The 21,859-nt window shown below is 39.2% G+C and overlaps 1 protein-coding gene across 8 annotated transcripts in view; it reads right to left on the bottom strand.

The window, feature by feature from the left end:
* Positions 1–21,859, bottom strand: part of TRIP12 (thyroid hormone receptor interactor 12) — a 69,549-nt gene that overhangs the window by 27,287 nt on the left and 20,403 nt on the right. For 7 of the 8 annotated variants that reach the window (XM_083613646.1, XM_083613648.1, XM_083613650.1 and 4 more), the window contains exons 2-17: positions 20,146–20,292; positions 17,888–18,013; positions 16,494–17,302; positions 11,886–11,991; positions 11,091–11,227; positions 9,449–9,532; positions 8,316–8,411; positions 5,569–5,717; positions 5,015–5,050; positions 4,595–4,690; positions 3,111–3,203; positions 2,793–2,954; positions 2,384–2,452; positions 2,132–2,297; positions 439–556; positions 150–306 (exon numbers count right to left, since the gene is read on the bottom strand). In XM_083613646.1, the coding sequence (XP_083469772.1) occupies positions 150–306; positions 439–556; positions 2,132–2,297; positions 2,384–2,452; positions 2,793–2,954; positions 3,111–3,203; positions 4,595–4,690; positions 5,015–5,050; positions 5,569–5,717; positions 8,316–8,411; positions 9,449–9,532; positions 11,091–11,227; positions 11,886–11,991; positions 16,494–17,302; positions 17,888–18,013; positions 20,146–20,243 (2,502 nt within the window). In that variant the 5' untranslated portion in view covers positions 20,244–20,292. Of the gene's footprint in view, positions 1–149; positions 307–438; positions 557–2,131; positions 2,298–2,383; positions 2,453–2,792; positions 2,955–3,110; positions 3,204–4,586; positions 4,691–5,014; positions 5,051–5,568; positions 5,718–8,315; positions 8,412–9,448; positions 9,533–11,090; positions 11,228–11,885; positions 11,992–16,493; positions 17,303–17,887; positions 18,014–20,145; positions 20,293–21,859 lie in introns of those variants that run through there. The other variant, XR_014548063.1, reaches the window with a different exon arrangement.

Raw genomic sequence — 21,859 nt, 5'->3', positions numbered from 1 at the left:
ATACATAAGCTTCAAAATTAACCTAGCCTGAGGAGATGATTTCCATTTCATAGCTAAAATTTGATTAATAATTGTTAACCAATGTATACATTTACAAGAGTGAACAGTAAGCAATGTCTTTCCTTATACAGGGGTGTGTGGGTTACTACCTCAATTATCCGGCTATCAATTCTGTTATAGGGATGCCAAAGACCTCTGTCATCTCGCCATTGCCATATTGCACCATCTGTGTTCTGTGCGTTTCCTTTCTTTAGCATGGTGTCAACAGCAAAAATTCCTTCTTTCGGTAAGCAAGGCATCAATTCACTGAAAAGAGCAAAAACAAACAAAAAAAATTAACAGCAGATTTTTGTGTAATGCTAGACTTCATGACAGTGTATTACGAAATGGGATCTCATTCCTGAAAGAAAAACTCACCCCCCCCAAAAAGAGCCTTACCAGATAAGTGATGTAAGCTCGTACAGTTCTTGAGGGCTTCTTGGAACAAGGTCAATTTGTTCCTGACAACTTCCATTGGAGGCTCCACAAAGAAGAAAGTGAAGAGTTTCTGCAATATCTTTAAGCATAAACAATCAATCACAATGTTACTCTGCCATGTCTGTAGTAAGCATTAAAGAATGCTCTCAGAATGGAGCAATCCCAAGAAGAATGCACTTAGTGTGTATTTCTACTGCAAGAATTAAGTGTACACAGTAACAGTAACTGAAAGCAACCCAAAACCATACTGCACACATGATCCTCTCTAAAGCATAAGCCTTCAAGTGTGTGTGCCTGGGGAGGTATATTTCACCCTGGGGGAAAAATGGAAAAATCTTCTGACTCTTTATACTATAGGTTGATGCTGGCAACCTTACACAAAATAAAACTGATATTGGGTCCTTAGCAACGACTTTGGGGGTCACCAGGAGGCCAGGGTCCCTAGTGAACATTACAGGCATTTGTTAGGGTGAGGGAAAGAGAAACCAGTGCATTAATTAGCACAACGGAATTGATTGGCTGTAATTGGAGCCTACAGCTCATTCCCTCTCCCCACCCCACTGTTGACTAGGATTGCAAATAGTATAGAAAATATAGTTCTGTACAGTGTGAAATCTGTCAGATCTACTGTCAAGACAGAGTTGCATCTAAATCAGTATGAGATGGGGAGGGGAGGCGAGCGCACCTGCCCATCTTTGGGCAGGAGAGTTACTGCTGCTTACCATGAGGGAGGTTGGCATTGTGCCAATGCACCAACAGAAGCAGCTCTACCAGTGTGTTCACACAGCAGCAACTTCCCTCCTGCTTTGCCCCTCCCATTCTCCATCCACGCAAGCAACCACAACTCTGCTACTAGGCAGTCGTAAGTGCCACCTCCTGACCACGCCACCTGCTGCTGATCTGTGCCAGAGCTCCACATTTCTCTAAGCATGCTTCTTTGTCTCCATGTGCTTGTTTTGCCCTTTTCATATGGTGAACACACACACACACACACACACACACACACACACTTCTAAGTGATGCATCTCAGTTTACTGTGTCAAGAGTACACCAAGGATAGTCACATGCACCAGGTTTGGAAAGCAATGTGTAACTTTACTAAATGACAAGATAGAGACATTTTTCTCATTAGAAACAACATGTGAACCAAAATTCTGAAATTCTGGTTCAGCTATCTTGTTTAAGCCTTCAACTACAAATGTATGTTGTCACGTTGAAGACTTGAAAACATGTTTTGTTACTAAAAAGTTAGAGCTGAAATGAAAATCTGAGAAATATTTGCTGTACAAGCAGAACAGAAGCTGCTCATTGCAGGATCCCACCATCACTATTTATCTATTTTTTAAAGATCCAGTAGCTTGCTATCTTTTGAGTTTTGTAGAATTACTAGAAATTACCCAGTGGCAGTTGCTATTCAAGGGAAAAGCTTTACTCAATTTTGTGTTCTCAATTCATCTCACTCAGCTTTCATGCCTAGATTTTGCAATGAAACAGCTTTGGTTGCCCTGTGGAATGACATTTTCTTGGAGAGAAATGGAGAGTGTGCTATATGTTAATGAAGCTGCAGCAGCAGCAGGCATTTAACTATTTGCCAGTCCTACAGACACTATGACATCTAGTAAACAGAACGCTAAGAGCATATGCATGCACTTACTTTGCTTCATAAGTTGAACTGCTAGTGTAGGACAGTTGGAGCACATAAGGGAAAACATGCGCACCACCATGATGAACATCCCTGAGCTCAGAATTGGAGGAGTCACTACTAGGAGCTGCTGAATATTTGTGAGCAAATCCTTAGAGGCAACTTGCTGGAGGAGATTCTTCAAAGGAAAGAAAAAGGGTTTTAAGTATCATTTGGTCAAAACCTTTTTTCAACATTATGCTGAAGACAGAAAATAGATGCTACCTCCTCGTGTTGGAAGTTGTCCACTAGGCGTGCAAAACAGAGGCAAGTGCTTTCTACTGACTTTTTGTCCTAAGAAATTGAAAACAAGTATTACATTTCAATATACAAGATTTGGCATGCAGGTACATCAAGAATTGCAATCCTGGAATTGTCCTATTACAGTGTTCGGCAGAGTTAACTGAGAAAGCATAAAAAAGGACCTAGTCAAGCTAATACACAACCAAGAATCACAACCCAAGAACTGGGACAAACTACTTAATTTTGGCTATGGAAATATATTGATATTATCTCCTTTAGGGGGCTGTACTACCATTAAGGTCCGGTGAAATTTCTCCACAGCACATGTAGATCAATCTAAGATTCACATATCAGAACAATTAGAAGATAGCTGACCCAGACAGTTTCTGACCTGGTGGGTTAGTCTTTGTGTAAGCAATGGCAGAGAATCTGCAACAAAGTGAAACTCATCAGGAGTGATGCTCTGGCAGCAGTTGGCAGCAATAGCTAGTGCATTCCTCTGGGCATTTATGCTGAAAAATTCCAGATACAGCAGACAGTCTGCTAAGCCTCCCTATAATACAAAACACACAAAACTAGTTCAAGCAAAGAGAGGACTTTAGATCATCAGGAGAGATACAGAAGTTTCTTGGAGCAAGTGCTCTTTAAAACTCTGGTAACAATCAAGATTAAAAATAGCCCCTTTTTTTTAATCAGAAGAAATACTTACTGCCTGCAGAATAGCTTTACTATGTCTGCGTGATAACATCTCCAAGGCAGTGAGTGCCTGCTCTGCCACATCAATACACTGAATAACTTGCAGCTAGAACAAATAAAAGCAATTTATTTAGTTTTTAAAGTGATATGAAACAAGATTAGAAATTGATCTATGCTGTCAATCATTTCCCAATGCTCAAATTTTGAACCATACTTTAATAGTTTCCATTACCTTTAAACATGCACACTTTATAATGTAACTTTATATTCACTCAAAAGCTTAAGTATTATATAACAGTAATTAAATAGCTCGTTATGTACCCTACACTATAGATATACATTTATTTTATACAACAATGGTGTGCTTCATTCCGATTCCTTACTTAATCACATGGAAGGAAAATGGGATTGTCCAGTATTTGTGTACAGTATTATACGAACCATTTCCAAATTGTAACATTTTACCCCATACTACTACTACTACCTATCTTTATTTAATTTTTTATATTATTATTATTATATCTGATTTAACTCAACCACAGCACTGAAATTTACAGTGTTCTTGAATCCTCCAGAGCAGACTGAACAGAAAATTCAGGATTACTGGAACTGGCTGTGTCTTTAAATTTACACTTTGCCAAATACATTTGACTACTCAAATGAATGTTCTGTAAACTCAGCCTAACTTCTGGCTTTGATGTATTCAGCTTACAGGGCTATGGGTAGGACAGAAGCAAACACTTTACCCAGGCCCGTTAGTCCAGGCTTGCAAGCCTGTTACCAAGAAGAAACCTATGTTCTCTATACAGTGTCCAGATATTGCTAGAGCCAACCAGAAACATGAACAGAAACAACATCCTAAACAGTGAGGTGCTTCTGGCCCAAGGCCCCCTAGAAGAGTGTGTGCGTGTGCAGACTTTGTTTTAAGTGACAATGTACCACACTACATTAAATGCTCTGTCAAGAACTACAAGTCCCAGTTCTTTTAGTTTCCGCTGGCAAATTTTATGCAAAGGCAAGAGCTGCCAGCAGGGTGTGGCAGCCATCCAGCAACTGGGACAGGGGAGAGAACAAGTCCCATAATCATGGACTTTTGAGACCCCAGGGACAGGAGACACCAGTGCTGCCAATAGGATTTACAGGCCCCAGAACATGCCTAAACAATATAAAGCTAGGCCTTTCATCTCTAGAATGGTTTTAGAACTGGCACTAGATTCCAGGGACAGGTAACGATATCTGAAGGTCATGCATCACTCATGTATAACATATATACATACCTGCTATGCTATCATATTTGTTCATAAATACAATCAGACGGCTAGAAATGTTAGGGAACTAAAAGCAGCTAAAAGAAACAAGTAAATCCTCTTTTTTTTCAGGTGTTGGAGTCCATCTTAAAACTTTATACCAGGTTGAGAAAAATTACTCTTTGTACTGCTTCATAAGACATTATGTTACAACAAATGTTAAGTTCATAAAGTTAGTTAACAGTATTACCTTTTCCAAAAAAACCGGAATTGCATCTACTACAACAGCAGATGATCTGGGAAGTGCTTCCATCATATAGGTTAAGGCTCGACAAGCATGATTCATCTATTAAAAGATATAAGAACATAAGAGCCCTGCTAGAGCAGTTCAAAACCTATCTAGTCTGGAATTTTGTTTCCCACCATAACCTACCAGATGCATATAAGAAGCCTACAAAAGTAGAGGATAAAAGTAATAGGTCTTCCCTACTGTTGTTCCCTAGGAAGTGGTTATCACGAGGCATTCTGCCTCTTGTACCGGACCTAGCATATAGCCACCATGACCAGCAGCTATTGATCTAACAATGCTATCTAGAATGTGCAAACTAGCAACGCCTGCTTTGAGATTTACCTGAAGCTGCATTTAACAAAGTGTGCATGAAATACTTACAATGTCAAAATTGTGCTCCATCTGCAGCAATGTTATCTGCAAACAATACGAAAGGATGAGTCAGCTTGCAAGAACAATTTCTCTAAATTCTAGTAATTTATAAGTGTGCTGAATCTACAATTCCCATCATTCCTAGCTAACAGGACCAGTGGGCAGGGATGCTTGGAAATGTAGTCCCAAACATCTGGAGGGCTGGAGTTTGCCTATGCCTGCCTTATGAGATAGGTTAGGCTGAGAGAGACTTGCTCAAGACCACCCACACAGCTTCATGCCTGAGCAAAAATCTGAACCCATGTCTATCCAGTTCAAATACAAACCCCTACCCCCTACACTGGATCTCAGAATGGCTAGACAAGATGCACATTTATTCCCTAGTTGTCTGAAACACAATCAGTAATTTGCTGTTTCTTTAAAAATGTCACTTTTTGCCAAGGCCATTGGTGAAACATACAGCTCTAAAACATTTAGAGAGAATTGAAGCATTTACTTCTTCATGAAAACACAGTGGATAATACATTACATGTTCAAATGAATGAGTGAAGACTGGTCCTTACCAGAGCTGGCACAACACTCTTGACTGGAAATCCTCCCAAAGTTTCTTCATTCCCCATGACCAACAACTGACACATTTCAATCACAGACTGTAATTGCTGGCTTTCATCAGTAGCCTGGAGCCCCTGTAGAAGTTGCTGAGCTTTAGAACCTAGAAAAATTGGGGATTTTGAAAGCTTAAATCTTCCACTTCCACAATATATTATCATACTTGATTAGGAGAGACAAGATGTTTTCATTAGCTGCCTATCATAAATATGAAAGCAGGAAATCAGTAATGCTGCATTTATATGCATCTTTGTTGATATTTAAATGTTATTAGATTACAGCTACCAAATAAACCAACAGTATGTGCTTTAAGCTACCGAAATGCACTATAATATTCAAGAGATCGTGCAAACTGAATCCATCCTGATAAGATAGGAACAGAAATAGAAAGACAATTTAAGATCATTTTTTTAGCTAGCAGAGTTCTCAACCTGATCAAAACCTGGTAGATCTATGGGCACATAGTTCTGAATCACTATTCAAAATTAAGTTCCAAATTCACCTGCAATTGAGACACACACAGTTAAGCCTCTTCTCACTCCTGCTAATACTGCACTTGTAGCTTTCTGTACTTCAGGCTTTCTAGTGATGAACTGATGCCAAATGACAGATGCCTCCCCGGAGGACATTAAGCTGAATTGTATATTGTCTTCCTATGCCAACTGTAGAGAATTGCTTAACTGTAGAGAATTAGGCTGTTATGCTGTACTGTTGTGTCATTATACTGGAATAATTACAGTGGCAAAACTTTGAGAGGATCCCGATTCTGTTTTAAACATTCAAAAACTTTTCTTCTTCATGGTACACCCTCCACAGTGAAGTACCAACAACAAAAAACCTTTAGTCAAAATATGCAGTTTTAATCAATCATGAGAGATTAGAGAACAATGTGTTTCTGAACTGCATCTCACCAGTCAAAGTTTCACAGTGTCAATAGACTGGGCGTACATCTAAGTCTGGATATGTCATAGGCTAGTGCTTCTGTTAACATATGCATCATTTACTTAAAATACAGAGCTACTGATGAAACTTCTAACAGCAAGGTAAGTAGATACATCTTCCTAATTTAGGAAAGCTTAGAAAATGTAAACCACCTTGGTCAATGGACTGAATCACTGTAGAAATATTTGATTACCTATGCAGAGGCTGTGTTTGGACAATGTTGGTTTATTAAATGGGGATTTAACTGTGAACCACTGCACTGTGAACCACTATTAAACCAGAAAGCCTCTAATTAACCATCAAGTACAATAAAAATAGTGAAAAACACATTTAAACTTTAGGATTCCTGCAAAAGCAATTATTTGAGAGAACAACCAGATAAGCATAAAAAAAAACAACATACTAAAGGTTGAAGATGGGTACTTTTCATTCCCAGCTGTCAGGCTGACCTTACTACAGGACAGATGGGGACAACTGTTCCTAGCATTGCAGGCCCTCCCTGTGGGTCCATGTGGTTGTTCAGATTCCTTAGAAGGGGCCATGGTCCAACCAAATAGGAAGTGACTCTTGGACACTGTCAAACATGGCACCCCTTAGTCAACAATAGCCAGTGAAATTGGGAATGTGCACCCATGTCTCCAATCACCCACCCACAACTCCAGGAAAAGTGTTTGCTAGAAGACAGTACTGAATTAGGTACATCCCAATGATTCTTTCTGGCATAAGAAAGTGTCAAGCGTGGCACTCCAATTCCAATAATAGCCAAAGTGTTTAGAAATGAAGAACTGGGGGTGTACACCCCAAGCTCTGAGCCACTACAAATCATATACCTAAAAAAAGCCTTGTACAATCAAAGACAAGCTTCCATGTAAGATGGCACAGAACTGGCATCCAATCCAGAGAAATAATCATGTGCAATACACCATCCCATGCCAACCATAGCCAATGTATGCAGAATGAACAAAGTATCAGGTGTGTGTTGTGTCTGTGTGTCCTAATAGGTTTTCAGCCACTCTAAATCATACAATGACATTACAGCATTGTGTCCATCTCAGTGCTTAGTTTGAGCACAAGACACGGTCAAGCATGGTGCCCCCATGCCAATAGCAGCCAAAATGTTACCCAAAAGCTAATTTGGAGAAGGGGCAGGGTGTGTGTCCTTTGGACCCCTCGTAAGCAGTGGTTATTACTTTTCAATCCAACTACTTGGGATGATAAAACATTATTTGGCAGGAATGCTAAAGGTCAACCTTGTTTTTACTGCACTAAAGTTTTCCCCTTTGTCCAAATCATAAAATGATGCCCACCACATATGGAACAAGTCAAAATCCTAAGTCACATTGTGAAGCTGGAAAAGGATTAATGGTTGAATCATGGTGAAAGTGCTGTGCATGTAGACAAAAACCCCAGATTTCACTTGGCTTAAGAGACAGAGAAAGGATCATCCAAACCCTGTGATTCAAGTCTAGAAAGAAGTAGTTGTTTAAACAGGTTGCTTTAAATATGTTTCCCTTCGGCTGCAATAAATATAATTCAATTGATTATGAAGAAATCCACAAATGTGGAGGTTTGACAAAAGCCAGTTAATAGGATGTTTTTGTTTTTTTACTTGTTAATAAAAGTTACAGTACAAGATCTAAGTATTCTGAGAATTTAGTCTTAGAAGTAGTCTTCAAGAAGCTATGAGGCTGAGGAGGGACAAACTTCCCAAGAGCAGTAATTCCAGAAACTTCCTGGATGAAGCAGCTTGCTTACTTACTAGCTCCACTTCCAATTGTCCGATGAAAAAGTTGCGACATTCGAGGACCAAGAGGACCAAACAGATGTGGAGGAAGACCTCTAGCTTCCAACAGAGCTAGAGACAAAAATATACATATAACTTATTTGAAACTCATGAAACAGCACCATAATTTATAATTCATATCACAGACTTTCAATGTTGTAGCACAGATTATTAGTATGATTAAACCCTACACCATAACAATAGTGAGCCAATTCTAATCAAGATCTGAGTGCAGTGAAGAATTTTAATATGGGCCGAGCTAGAACTGCTAACTTAGAAGCAATATTTTACATGCATTTATCTAGTCAACGGCCCCAAGCCTTGAAAGCAGTACGAGTTTAAAATAATTACTAGCATACATCCCACTTGAACACCTACTTAAAACAACGAAAACTTAGAAAACCTATTTATTCTGATTGAAAATGAAAGTTCCAATACCTATTAATGGTACTACTTAAGACAGCTAAAGGTTTCTATTAAGGACAAAAAGCAGCTGAATCCTCTTTGCTCTTCTAAAAAGAAAAAAAAAATTAAGAGCAAGGACTGCCAACTACCACCTAGAAGATAACGAAGCCAGTCTTTAGAGGATGCAGCGCTAGACCAAACAAAAAGATAAAACATTTTATAATCACCATAAAAGCTGTTCCTTCCAATAATGAAACTTTGACTTTACAGTGTATGACGGCAAATGCAGTTCCAGAAATCAGAATGGGCAACATCCAGTGATAACAGACCCATTGTAATCTATGTACATTTATTTCAATCAATCTATTCTAACTTAGTTCTGTCTACTCAAAAGAACAATTTAGCTGGATATCACCCAATGCCATTTCCAACCTTCTCACCTCAAAAGTTTTATTTTTTTATTTTAACCATGAAGATTTCACTTAAGTGATATGCCATCAATAATCAGAGTAGAAACTGGAGTAGAAGGAGTGAAAAAAGACATACAAGTCCCGGGAAATTAATGCTGACTGATCTACATTTCCTTCCCAAAGAATATAAAAGTGCAGCATTAAAAATCCTTAACATTTTAGAACAAATCTAAAAGCTGTGTTAATATTTATTTACTGTAGTCATGAGTGTAACATAAGCCTCTTAGTTTGTACCTTGCAATCTCCCCATCTCAGAATCATCCGATTCACTTTCACCAGAGGTAGTCATGCCCACAGCCCCAGCAACAGAACTAGAAGCTACAGGAGGGGAAAAAATTAGTGGCACTATATTAATAAGTCACACAGTATACATACTTGTTAACTCTTCCTGAAATCCTCCTTCCAAAGTAGTCAAAGAAAACCTTTAATGACTCCAGTAGGAATAGGAATGGGCATACAAAAAAAGCAGGTTTATTTTTAGTCTTGACCCACATAGTATGGAATGACTGCACTTGAACACACAAGGTCAGTTTAAACTTTCAGCCATGCAATATGGTTGAAACTTTGGGGCTTCTTTTTCTTTAGTAAATAAGCAATTTAAAACAGAGGGCAATGGCATTATACCATATAAAACAATAACAGTTCAAACATATTTGCTTAAACAGAAAACTGACAGGAATATTCAGAATTATGAGCTATAATCAGAACTTGGTGTGCTTTGCACCCTGCAACAAGGCTGCCAAGCAGATATGCAGTAATACAGTTTGTAGGATTAGACTAGTGTAGCAGCTTTGTAGCTTTCACAAAACCACAGAGGTGAAAGAGGCAGAGGAAACACTTCCCACAGACTTGTGGAACAGACAAACATTTGTTCAGGGTACTATTAGTTTGCTTGCTTGCAAGGTAAGTTGCTAACAGCAAAAATCTATGCATGTTTACTCAGAACTAAATTCCATAGATTTCAGTGGGATTCACTCCCTAGAAAGAGTGCATATGTCTGCCCATAACAATGAAAAGTGAAGGGTGTTAAGATGCTTCTATTACCTGTTAATAGAAGTATAAACAAAACTAAGCAAATTAAAACATGCAAAAACAGCCAGTGAGAAAATGGCTTTACTTATCTTCAGCAACACTTCTTACCAAAATGAAGTCAGTAGATCTATGATCCTATTAAGCACATGGTATATTGGACAGGAGCCAAGGCAAATGAAGGCTCACTCCTTTTTAACCACAGGAGAGGTATCAGGAGTCACATACACACACCCTGCCCTCACTGTCCCTTGACAAATATATTTAAAGGAAAACATCAACATTAAACCACAGTTAATACTAGCTAGGATCCCTTGTTTTAACAAGAATCTCAGCCAAACTTGAAACCTCAGTAAGAGACTACATATTTTTAGAAGGTGAGATCTAAATTTATCTTCAACTGACTTGAATAGAAACATAGGTATCACTAAGTGTAGCTGGTGCAAGAAAAAATAGAAATAGCAGTCCCATCCAGAGGTTCTTAAGAGGAAACTGTTGGCAGAATATGCTTTGAAGCTAAAGAACTACTTTAGGTACATGGTTTGGGAATGCTAAATGGGTCCTCTTTGAACAAGCCTCTATGCTATATTATAAATTGTCTTCCAAAGTCTCAAATGGAGTATAACAGATCACAAAGCGGAAACATTTCAAGTAACTCAAGTCCAAAGACCCTTTGAGCATTTTCTCTTTTTTTAAATCTGGCCAAAACGGAGCACTGAATAAAGCATGTAACCTCAGCTACTTAAGTGTACTAGTATGGACATTTCTAGGCAGAGCAAATACAAACAATTTATGGACAATAACTGCTTTTTCTGTGCCAGTGTTGAGTGACACTAGTTAGCCATACCTGCTGCTCCTTGTGGAGCCTCATCAGCTCGTGCAGCTGAAGAATTAACGCCATCCTGGTTGTTATCAGGATCAGCCATTTTCTCCTGTCGGCGAGCTTCAGCTGCTCCTCTTTTGCCCAGGCCAGAGCCTCGCCGACTGAAAACAGAATTATCATCAGAAGCCATCGAGATTACGCTATGTGGTCTACAGTGCTGGTACTATCAGCACTCAAAATTAAACCATGCAGACATGGAGTCATAACAGAACAGTTAAACTATATGCAAAAAGTTTTTAAAAGGGAAGTTCAAACAGTCACATCTGCAGATGAAGCAGATGAGAGGCATGTTGAGAAAAAGAGATGCATTATCAACATTATCACATCCATGCTTCGCTGACTTCAATAACTACTTGTTCAGATATGCCTACAAAGAAATTTCCTTCTATTTTCCTAATTTCTATTGAAAAACAGAATTTCTGTATTGTTCAAAACAGCTGGTGAGTAATAACACATCTTCAAGACCTCACACCAGGCTAGTTAACAGCACTGTAATTAGATTATCTGAATTGGGCCGTACTTCTCTTGTAACAAGTTAGGTTATTTTGTAGTGTCCATTTCAGCGCTGAGAAATTGGGCCCCTGTATTAAATTATACTGTCTCTTGGGTGGTTTATTGCATATTATCCTGTAGCCACCACGACACAAATATAGGTTGTCAATAAGAATGTGCTTTCTAAACTCTTCGGGGAGATTCCCTCAAACACAAATTCATCTTCACAACCTTAACATACATGTAATTTTTAAAGTTTGAAAATACCTGGTACTAGCACAGGAGCCCGTGGTCTTTTGCCGTGTGCTCCGCCTTAAACTGGGGAGCTCCGCAGGTGGTGATTCACTGCGCTTTTTTGTTGATTTTCTTAAGCCTAAAGAGAGAAAAAGACAGCTGAGACAAAGACAATTCTAGTTTCTTTACGAAGACTGTGCTTCAGAAAATGAAACGAAGCTGCACATTCTTCCTCCTCTTGACCAAATGATGGATTCAAGGGAAAACACAAATTGTGTTTATTCTCTATCAGATACAATACCTCCTGTATTGCATGTATTTATGTGGTTAACAACAACATCACATTATATGCAATAACCTTGCCCGGCTATGCCCCTCTTTAAAAAAAAGATGGGGGAAAGGTCCACACTGTATGGTGGTGGACTTGTATTCCAATACTTGAACCATAAAATAGATGACAAATTTCAAGATTTTCTTCCACCCTGAATTGCAAAGCCTTTTTAAAGAAAGAAAACTTATTGAAGCATGCATCAGAATCCATCTGAAGTCTCTGGGCTAATTTGCATATCACAGTAAACCATGACTTACCACAAACAGTTTGTTGGAGCATACTGAAGAATTTTCTACCTTTACTCTGTTTGGCTTAGTGTTACATGGGAACCAGTCTTGGCTTCCTGAGTCTCCCCAAAACAAATCACAAGCAGTAAGCCAAGGTTACCAGAACTAAGCTAGTCAGAACTTGTTTGTATTATTAGCTGAAGGACAGGTATTCAAAGAGTATGCATGGATGGAAGAATCTCAAATGTGGATTTCTATCCAATCAAGCTCAGCAACTGCAGCTGAACAAGTTCCTTTCTCCTTAAAGCTAGGGTCTTAACAGGGCAGTCACTTTTTTAAAAAATCATATATAAAATAATGGGAAACGTAAGACAAAATCCTTGCTAGTCCTGTGAAGGAAGTATAAGCAACATTGTGAAATATCCATTTGTTGAAGGCCAAAGTCCTAGATTAGGTACTATGCGTGAACAGAGTGGTGTCCTTGGTCTACATCTCAAAAGGACCTCAAGGCCTCACAAGGCACAATCTGAACTAAAGCTAGAAATACAGGCATTGCCACTGGGGTCATTTCAAGTGCAATGCATTTTTCCTTAAGCTTCTTTTGAAGGAAACTAGCAGTTGCATATTTCAAAGTTGTATTTAGGAGTACCAGTTTGTGATAGAACTTTGAACACAGATTTCAAGCAGTACTCTGGGGTGAATTTCCATTTTAGAGGGAAGCTGAACCTACAGAAGAGCTATGAAATGTGACTGAGCAGTGAATTTTTATTTTTAAACATGCAAGAGTTTGAAATCTATGTTCTAACAGTAAGAATGCAAAAGATATCCAAAACAATAGCATTGTTTAAACAAAGGAAGGTTATTCCTTTTCAGAAGTTTAGAACAAAGGCTATGGGATATGAATGCATGGAAAACTACTGAAGTCACACAGTCATACCTCATGTTGCTTCTGCTTCAGTATACATATTTTCGTGTTGCCTCCTGCGGCAACCCGGTAGTACCGGAACGGATTACTTCCGGATTATGCCACTTGCACGTGCGTAGAACTGCTAAATCGCGCTGCGCACGTGCACAGACATGGCACTTCGGCTTGCATTAGTTCCGTGTTACGGATGGGCCTCCGGAACGGATCCTGTCCGTAACACAAGGTTCCACTGTATTTTGGTAATAATAGCTAGCATACGTGATAAAACCAAGAGAGGTTAGAGGTTATGAAAGGCTGTGTCTACAATATGCATTCAGAAGTGGACCCTATCCCTTTTCCAAGGAATGAGGCACTCTATGTAGAAAAGGAAATATATTCCGATCATCTTAGAGACTTAACACCAATTTTTAAATAAGAGCTCGGAACTGTTCTTGATCTGGGAGCTGGAGCAACTTAGCTGAACAATGTTTAGACTAGTAGCTTCTGTCCCACACCATGTTATGTGGTTTAATCTACCATCAGACCAGGGTGTATGCCTAAGAGCATCCAAGCAACCTGTTGCAAAGCTGACTTGAAAATGCTTTAGCTGCTCAGTTACCAGAAGTAGCTGAGTTATTAACTACTTGGGAGATAAATTTCCTTATATTACGCCTATCCACCTCAAGGCTCAGAAGGATTCTGAAACCTTGCATGCGCCTGAATTCAGGCCACAGGTTGCAAAAACAACCATTTCCCATCATCGGATAGCAAGCTGCAAATTTATTTTACCAGCACAAGCCTTCCTAAGATCATTTATGTATCATAACCTTAAGATGAGACTACTACCTATACATCTAGGACATAAGCACAAGCTCTCCAGAGTCTTAGCAAAGGACTTTCTCATCAACTCCTACTTGATCTTTCAAACTGGAAATTATTACTATTATTATGTACCTGTCCTCCTTTCCCAAGGTCCCAGGGCAGGTTACAACACCAAAATACAACATAAAAATGACTTAGAACAACTTAAAATCACAAAAATAGGGTGGGTGCTAAAAAATATACACCTCAGGTGCCAAAAGCCAGGGTAAAGAGGTGTCTTCAGAATCTGCAAGAAGTTGTAAAATGAAGGTGCCAGAAGCACCTCTGTGATGAGGGAGTTTCACAACTTGGGGGCTGCCACAGAGAATACCCTCTCTCAGGCCCTGATGGTGGAGGAACTACCAAGAATGACCCTTCTGCCACTCTTAGCACCCCTTCACTTATGATAACACATTGTGGCCTATTCTGACTAGTAGCAGCTTTGTAAGGCCTAAATTAGAGGATTTTTCTTAGCCTTACTACAAGATACCCATTGTTGAAGTGTCAGGGATCAAACCCAGGCCCTTTTGCATGCAGGGGACAGCTGAGTTACACAATTGACTCTTCCCATATTTTTACTTGATAACAGCTTGGAACTAACCTTTGGGATTAATTGGTGAATATTAGTCAGTTGTACCAGTGCTTTCTTTCTTCCCTGTTATTTCAACCTATGAAATCTAAACTATATGGACAATGTAAAAAAAAACCAAAAAAAACCCCTATTCTCTACTGTTAAGCATTTGGTCTTCTGATTGTACTGATTTACAGTAACCAGAACTTGATCCTGTACTAGCCAGCCAGCTCATGAAGTTAAGTGTGAGGCTCTTCTGTGTTTCAACTATGGTGGAAGCACAACTGGTGGGGTCAATGGTCATAACATCCCAACTGTCTTCTCTTAGTTTGCGAAGACTTTTTCCTGCCAGCAGACTAAATCTCCTTTTTTTACTGGAAGATTGTGTTTCATCTGCTATGCCTTGGTTAGATTTTATTTATTAAATTTGTATTCCACCCTTCAGCCTAAAGGTACGCCGGCTGAGACCCTACCTGCCTGTGGACCGTCTTGCTAGAGTGGTTGCATGCTCTGGTTATCTCCTGCTTGGACTACTGCAATGTGCTCAACCTGAGGCTACCTTTGAAGGTAACTCGGAAACTACAACTAATCCAGAATGTGGCAGCTAGACTGGTGACTGGGAGTGGCCGCCAAAACCATAAACACTGGTCCTGAAGGATCTTTATTGGTTCCCAGTGCGTTTCTGAGCAAAATTCAAAGTGTTGCTGCTGACCTTTAAAGCCCTAAATGGCCTCGGCCCAGTATACCTGAAGGAACGTCTCCACTCCCATTGCTCAGCACAGACACTGAGGTCCTCCTCTGAGGGTCTTCTGCTGTTTCCTTCACTGTGAGAAGCAAAATTACAGGGAACCAGGCAGAGGGCCTTCTCAGTAGTGTCGCCCTCCCTGTGGAACACCCTTCAGATGTCAAGGAGATAAAGAACTACATAACTTTTAGAAGACATCTGAAGGCAGCCCTGTATTGGGAAGTTTTTAATGTTTGATGTTTATTATGTTTTGATATATGCTGGGTGGAGTAAACAACAACAACAACAACAACAACAATAATAATAATAATAGGGATAATGATGTCACTAATGTATGAAACAGACATCAAAGCAACACATCTGAACAACCTCCCTCTCTCCAAAATATCAAACCGATTCAACAGCAGTCTGGGTCACACACCAGTTTCCACAGGCTGAAAAAAGAGATTTGGTGCTGCAAAACACCTCTGGGCTACTTAATCGGAGGTTATGGACTGTGCTCCTGGGTAGTATTACTAAACACACATAGTTCTAAGGCATAGCAGAGAAAGACCATAAAACCTTGGGAAATTATATATAAACATGGTGATGTCAGGGGATGAAAATATTTCAGGGTCCATATTAAAAAGCATACCCAATGTTAAGTTATTGTACAATAAGACAAGCAACTTGGAATAGAGACTAAGGACCAGTTCATATTTTGGATTAAATCTTTGCATCCAGAAAACTAGCAACCTGAATAGATCAGGTCAAACCCTCTCTTCTTCAACATGGAGTTGTCCCCCCTATGGGGAAGTATTCAAATATACAACTCTGCATCTATAGCTGAAGTATTACAGTAGCTTCTCCTTGGCTATAACAGCTGTACAGACTTCCCCTCCCCATGATTCTCACCTGCAAATTACTTCTTATACTATTTAATGCAAATCCTGCACAATAAGCATGTTACATAAGGTGGTCAAATTTCAAGCCCTCACATAAGTAAAAACATTTTCAACTTACTTGCTAGTTTAGCCTGCAATCCTGAAGGCCCGGGTTTTGATGCCTCTGGCTTAGAAGAGCCTGGCAGAGTCAGTTTTGTTTTAGGCAGGCTAACCTTGGGGCTGAAACGAGCAGCCCAATCAAACTTTGAAGAGCCACTTATTTTATTCTGTTCTTTATCACGGCTACTTCTCCGTGGGCTGGGGCTGGATGCAGATCTGGAACGCCTGGCCTTACTCTGGTCTTTCCCCTGTTTCACTCTGGCACCCTGAGGAACAGCAGAAGAGGCAGAAGCAACAACAGAAGAGGAGGAGGATGTGGAGGCTGAAGAAGAAGAATCTGTGATGGTGCTACACCCAGCTTTGGCTGAGCTCGCTGATTTTGAAGCCAGCTTGGTGGGTTTTGCTGGTCTCTCTTCACTGCCAGTCGATTCAGCTGGTGGACGACTCTTTACAATGGATGAGGTCTCTGTCCTTTTCCGTTTCTGGCTTCGGGAGCCACTGGCAGCTCCACCCTTTCTGGTATGAGCCTTGCTTGTTGATGGCAATTGTGAAGACTTTGACTCCTGCTCTTGATGCAAGTGTCTTTTCTTAGACTTAGTCTGTGGCTTGTTTGTTTCCAAATCTGAGGAAGAATCAGCGTGCTGAAGTGCTTTGGTTTTTTTGGCAGGGCTAGGAGAATTTGTCTGGTTGTAATCTGGGCTAGCACTGCGTTTCACTCCTCGAGGACTGTCCTTTTTAGGCACCTGCCCTGGTTTTTGCCGCTCCAAAGTATTGTCTGTGTCCAGAGCCTCTTGTTGTGGAATTATAATAGCAGATGAGGTACAGCCTCTGTTGAGGGGGAGAAAAAAGCAGTATAATCATCATCATCATCATCTATAAAGTCATCCAGCTGTTTAATTTGTGGTATTTCAAGGAAAGGAAATTGTAATAGTTACTTTTTTTACTATCTAAAATGCAAAAATCTACATGAAACTTTTAATTCTGATTTTAGTAAGCAGCTTTGATTGAAGCAGTAGTGCTGAAAGCTTTACAGAAATTTGTATTGTCAACATGTGTGTCTCTAACATACTAAAGAATTAATAATGAAAAGTGACCACTTCAGTATTGCATTCTTTTTTTTCCTTTTTCCATTTTAGAATTTTCACCAAAAAGTTAATGGATATTCAAAAATGCAGTATAGCTGGGGAAAAGTTTCCAGGCTGCAGTTCAAGAAATAGCAGATATAACAGAAACTGGGGTCATCAAATGACGTGGTGGTGGTTCAGGGTAGACAAAAGGAAGCACTTCTTTACATAGCACATATAACTATATAGCATCCATAAATAAAATTGTTATTGCTTACAACAGATACGACAATGAAGATTACAATATATACTGAAGTTATATTTGTAAATTCAGAAAAATACAAGTTACCTTTTAGAAACTTGTCCCTTGGACTGTTCAGAAGTAGTATTGGACTGCACTTTGGGTGCCTTTGATACTGATTTTCTACTTTCAGAAGGGCTATGTGCCTTATGTTTTGCCTGCCCTAAATGTGACCTGTCAGCAAATAAGAACAGAAAGCTATCAGGAAAACTGGCATACAAAGACAAATGTATACATGGAGTATATTTGCAGTATAGTTTTCTACTAAGCCTATACAAAGATGTTCTAGGGAGAAAAGTTAGGTATATCAAGACATCAACTCTCTCAAATGAAATTATATCCCAAATTAGTATTCTTTATATTTCCTGGCCTTTTCAGTCTTTCAATCATTGACATTAAGCAGAGATTTGGAATCATGAACCTATTTGGAAGTTTGTAGTTTCCTATATTCATTTGCATTTCCTCTTACTAACAATATGCATACGGGCAACTAAGAAATGCTCCAAACTTCTGACTTCCCCTCTACACAAATGATGAACATTTGCACAATGATTCTGTAGTTGATAAATCCTGCAGCTCCATTAAATTATTTGTAACTTGATTATTTGTAATTATTTGTAATTATTCACCAAATATACATTTAGCATTTTTATTTACCAAAATAAATTAGATGTCAATGAAATAAACAACTATCTGACGTTTATAAGACATCTGAAGGCAGCCCTGTTTAGGGAAGTTTTTTAATGACTGATGTTTTAATGTATTTTTAATCTCCTGTTGGAAGCCTCCCAGAGTGGCTGGGGAAACCCAGCCAGATGGGCGGGGTATAAGTAATTTATTACTATTACTATTAATTTAGCATATAGTGCTATAATTGGAAAAGGAAGACTACAAACATCTCCATTTCTTAATTGTTAACACTCATAATTCATTATCATTCAACAGTAAGAGGCACTACTGGACTTTTACTTCCAGGTAGAAAGTTAACTTTTACAAAAAGCTTTTAAAAAAGCAAAGTAGAAGCTATGGGTGTTTTGGCGGGGGGTTGCTATCTTAGAATTGACACGGAATAATCAGAAGGAAGAGTCAGCACTAAGCAATTCAGACTATGAATAAAGAAATGCTAGTGGTTGGCAACAGTTTACCATTATCCTTTGAAATGGGGGGGGGGGGGAGAAGAATCACTGTTCCTGTGTTATACAGAAATTAGAAATAAGTGAAGAGAAGGTGAAGCACAAGCTGCCACATGCACTACTGACGTAATGCTGAGGGAGATGTGCCCAGGCACGGTTAAGTAATATGATCAGCCACCAGAGTCCATCTCCTTCTTAATTATGCAGACCAATTGCTTGATATATCTTGGCCACTTGAGAGTTCAGTTACTCAATATTTCTAAAGTTAATAGCATTTGAATTAAATATCTGAAAATTAAGCTGCATCTGTTTAAACATAAATCTAGTCAGTCATACCACATCCTGTCAAGTCAGATTCACCAACTTTTGTGTGGAGAATACAGGGCATACAGTAATTATTAAAAAGATGCTGTTCTATTTCTGGATTTAGAGTAATTTATTTAAAATTTATTATGCATCCCTGAATGTCAAAATATGTTTCTAAATGGTTTACAAAGCATTAAAAACCAGTTAAACAAGCTATTAAAAGATAAATATCCAGGTCAATATATTTGCGTAAACAAGTGCTTCAAAAGCCAGTGGAAAGCTTTAAAAAACCGTCAACTTCAGAACCCATGGTCTGAAATTGGCTTGTTTTGAGGCTGGCCATATTTACTGTCCAACCATGACTCCTAGTTTCAGACATGAGAGGAAGCCATGACCAGCTTAAACTGAAATTAAAACTTCCAAAGTCCTGCTCCTATACACATAGTAGGAAAGGAGAGGTCACTGCAGTGCTGCTAATGGAGCGGTTTGACTTTACCCCTGGAGGCGCACTCCACTGTCCTTGAAGACAGATGGATGCCAACACCAAATAGCTATGTGCATATGTTATGTCTGCTGCGTCAAGGTAAAGCCATGCTGAGAGGCTGGTGCATAAATCAACACTCAGATGTAAAATTATTTTAACATTCTTGCTGCAAGATAAAGCCAAATGTACAACAGGCCATTTTAGTCTCTTTTCCAAAGAAATCTGTACTAAAAACCTGAACCAAAAGGAGACATTTCAGAGATACTAATAAATGCAAGGGAAGTACAGTTATCTGGCCTAAATAAAGAAAAAGATTTATTGGGTTATCTCCCCTCAAGTGTTAAACCTCTGATGATCAGAAGCTTGTAGGTAACGAGTCATACCTTCCTCCTACTGCGTCGTCTTGCGGTTGGGCCCCGACAGTGTTCCTTTGTGAACGTCGCAGTGAGCCCCCTGGACTGTTACTAGGCCGGTTGGACATTGGCACCTCTCTCCTGAAGGGACATACCCTTTCTAGACACTACCATTCACTGAAAGACAAAAAAAGAGCCCCAATGAGATTATCTGGCCTCTGTTGCAATGTTTACATCTTATGATAAAGGTTAATTAATACTCACAATTATTTTAGAGAAAACAGAATTATATACCAATGAACGTTTCAAACAATGACCAACTATCCCTTATTAAAGTTTCTAAAGCATTGCTTGCTAGGATACATTAGCAGATAGAAAGAGAAAGAGAACACAATCAGTGATTTTAAAAAAAAATAATAATCAACAGATTTAAACCAAATCAGAAAGGGCTTATGTACACAATATCCCCTTGGCCATCACTAGGTTGCAGAAACATAGTATTCTCTTTTTCAAAAAACCCCCAGCTTCAACCACCATTGATGCCAACTAGAGTCATTACTAGACAGTTGGAACTAGCTTCAAATCCTGGCCAAAACCCTAGTTAGTGCCAAGAATAGTTAAAGTCAGTTCCAATATAAGCCTTAATCAGTAATAGACTGATTAATTCATGCAGAAAAATGAGAGTTGTTGAGTAATCCCTCATAGTTAAGGGAATGGGAGAACTGTGAGAGCATCACATATATCAGTTCTTACATGTGCTGCTCTCCAATGCACAAACATCACTACTTTAATTTTGTGACAGTCCCTTCAACAAGGTTCCTCAACAAATGTTTGTATAAACGAGCACAGATTGCTCAGACTGTAATACTAGTTTATTGGTTTATTAAATTTCTATACAACCTTCATCCCAAAATCACAGGGCGGTTTACATTATAAAAACTGAGAAATATATAACATAGAAGCAAACAAAAACAATACCACTAGCCACCCCCCACCCCCCAAGTTTAAAAGGCCATAGATGAATATGCCACTCTTAGCCAAGGAGAAGCTCAAAGATGGCTAATCTGCAAGGAAGGAAGACCTTACCAAAGGCATGATTTCAGCATACACTGTCAATAAATAGCATTTAAATTTGTCCAATGTTTAAAGATAAATAATGACTTTGGGAATGTTACAGCAACTACATTGCAGCACTGCATTTTAAGGGTTTATGAAGAGCAAAAATGCATACGATGGCTGTGAGGCTTGAAAACATATTACTTTGCTAATGACCTCAGAAGTAAAGCTCCACACTGCGATGCCAATGTCCTTGGTGATAAAAAAAATCTAACGTTTGCACCATTTCCAAGTACAGCAGCTAGTCCCAGAAGTGTGTTGACCATGACATTTTATACTTAATCCATTCACAGTATTTCACCCTCCACCCGTTCTTTAGACTTAGCATGGAAACAATTATCTAGAAAACAGGTAGGAAAATACCTTTTGCTTATGTTGCAGTCATTTACACACTCAGAAGTAGCCCCAATTGAATTCACTGGAAATCACTTCCAGGTAAGCAATCTTGTTGAGAATATACCTTCCATCAACCTCAGCTGACATGGCCAATTGCCAGGAATGCCCTTTTTTGTAATCCAACAATATTTGGAGGGCCACAGATTTCCCACCCCTGAAGTACAAGATCATAGTGCTTTACAATAAGCACAGAAGCACAGAGACAGAGCAGAGGATCCTGCCAGCTTGGTTT

This window comes from Podarcis filfolensis (assembly GCF_964270895.1).
Source record: "Podarcis filfolensis genome assembly, chromosome: 5".
NCBI lineage: Eukaryota > Metazoa > Chordata > Lepidosauria > Squamata > Lacertidae > Podarcis > Podarcis filfolensis.
This window is presented reverse-complemented; position numbering and strand designations above follow the sequence as displayed.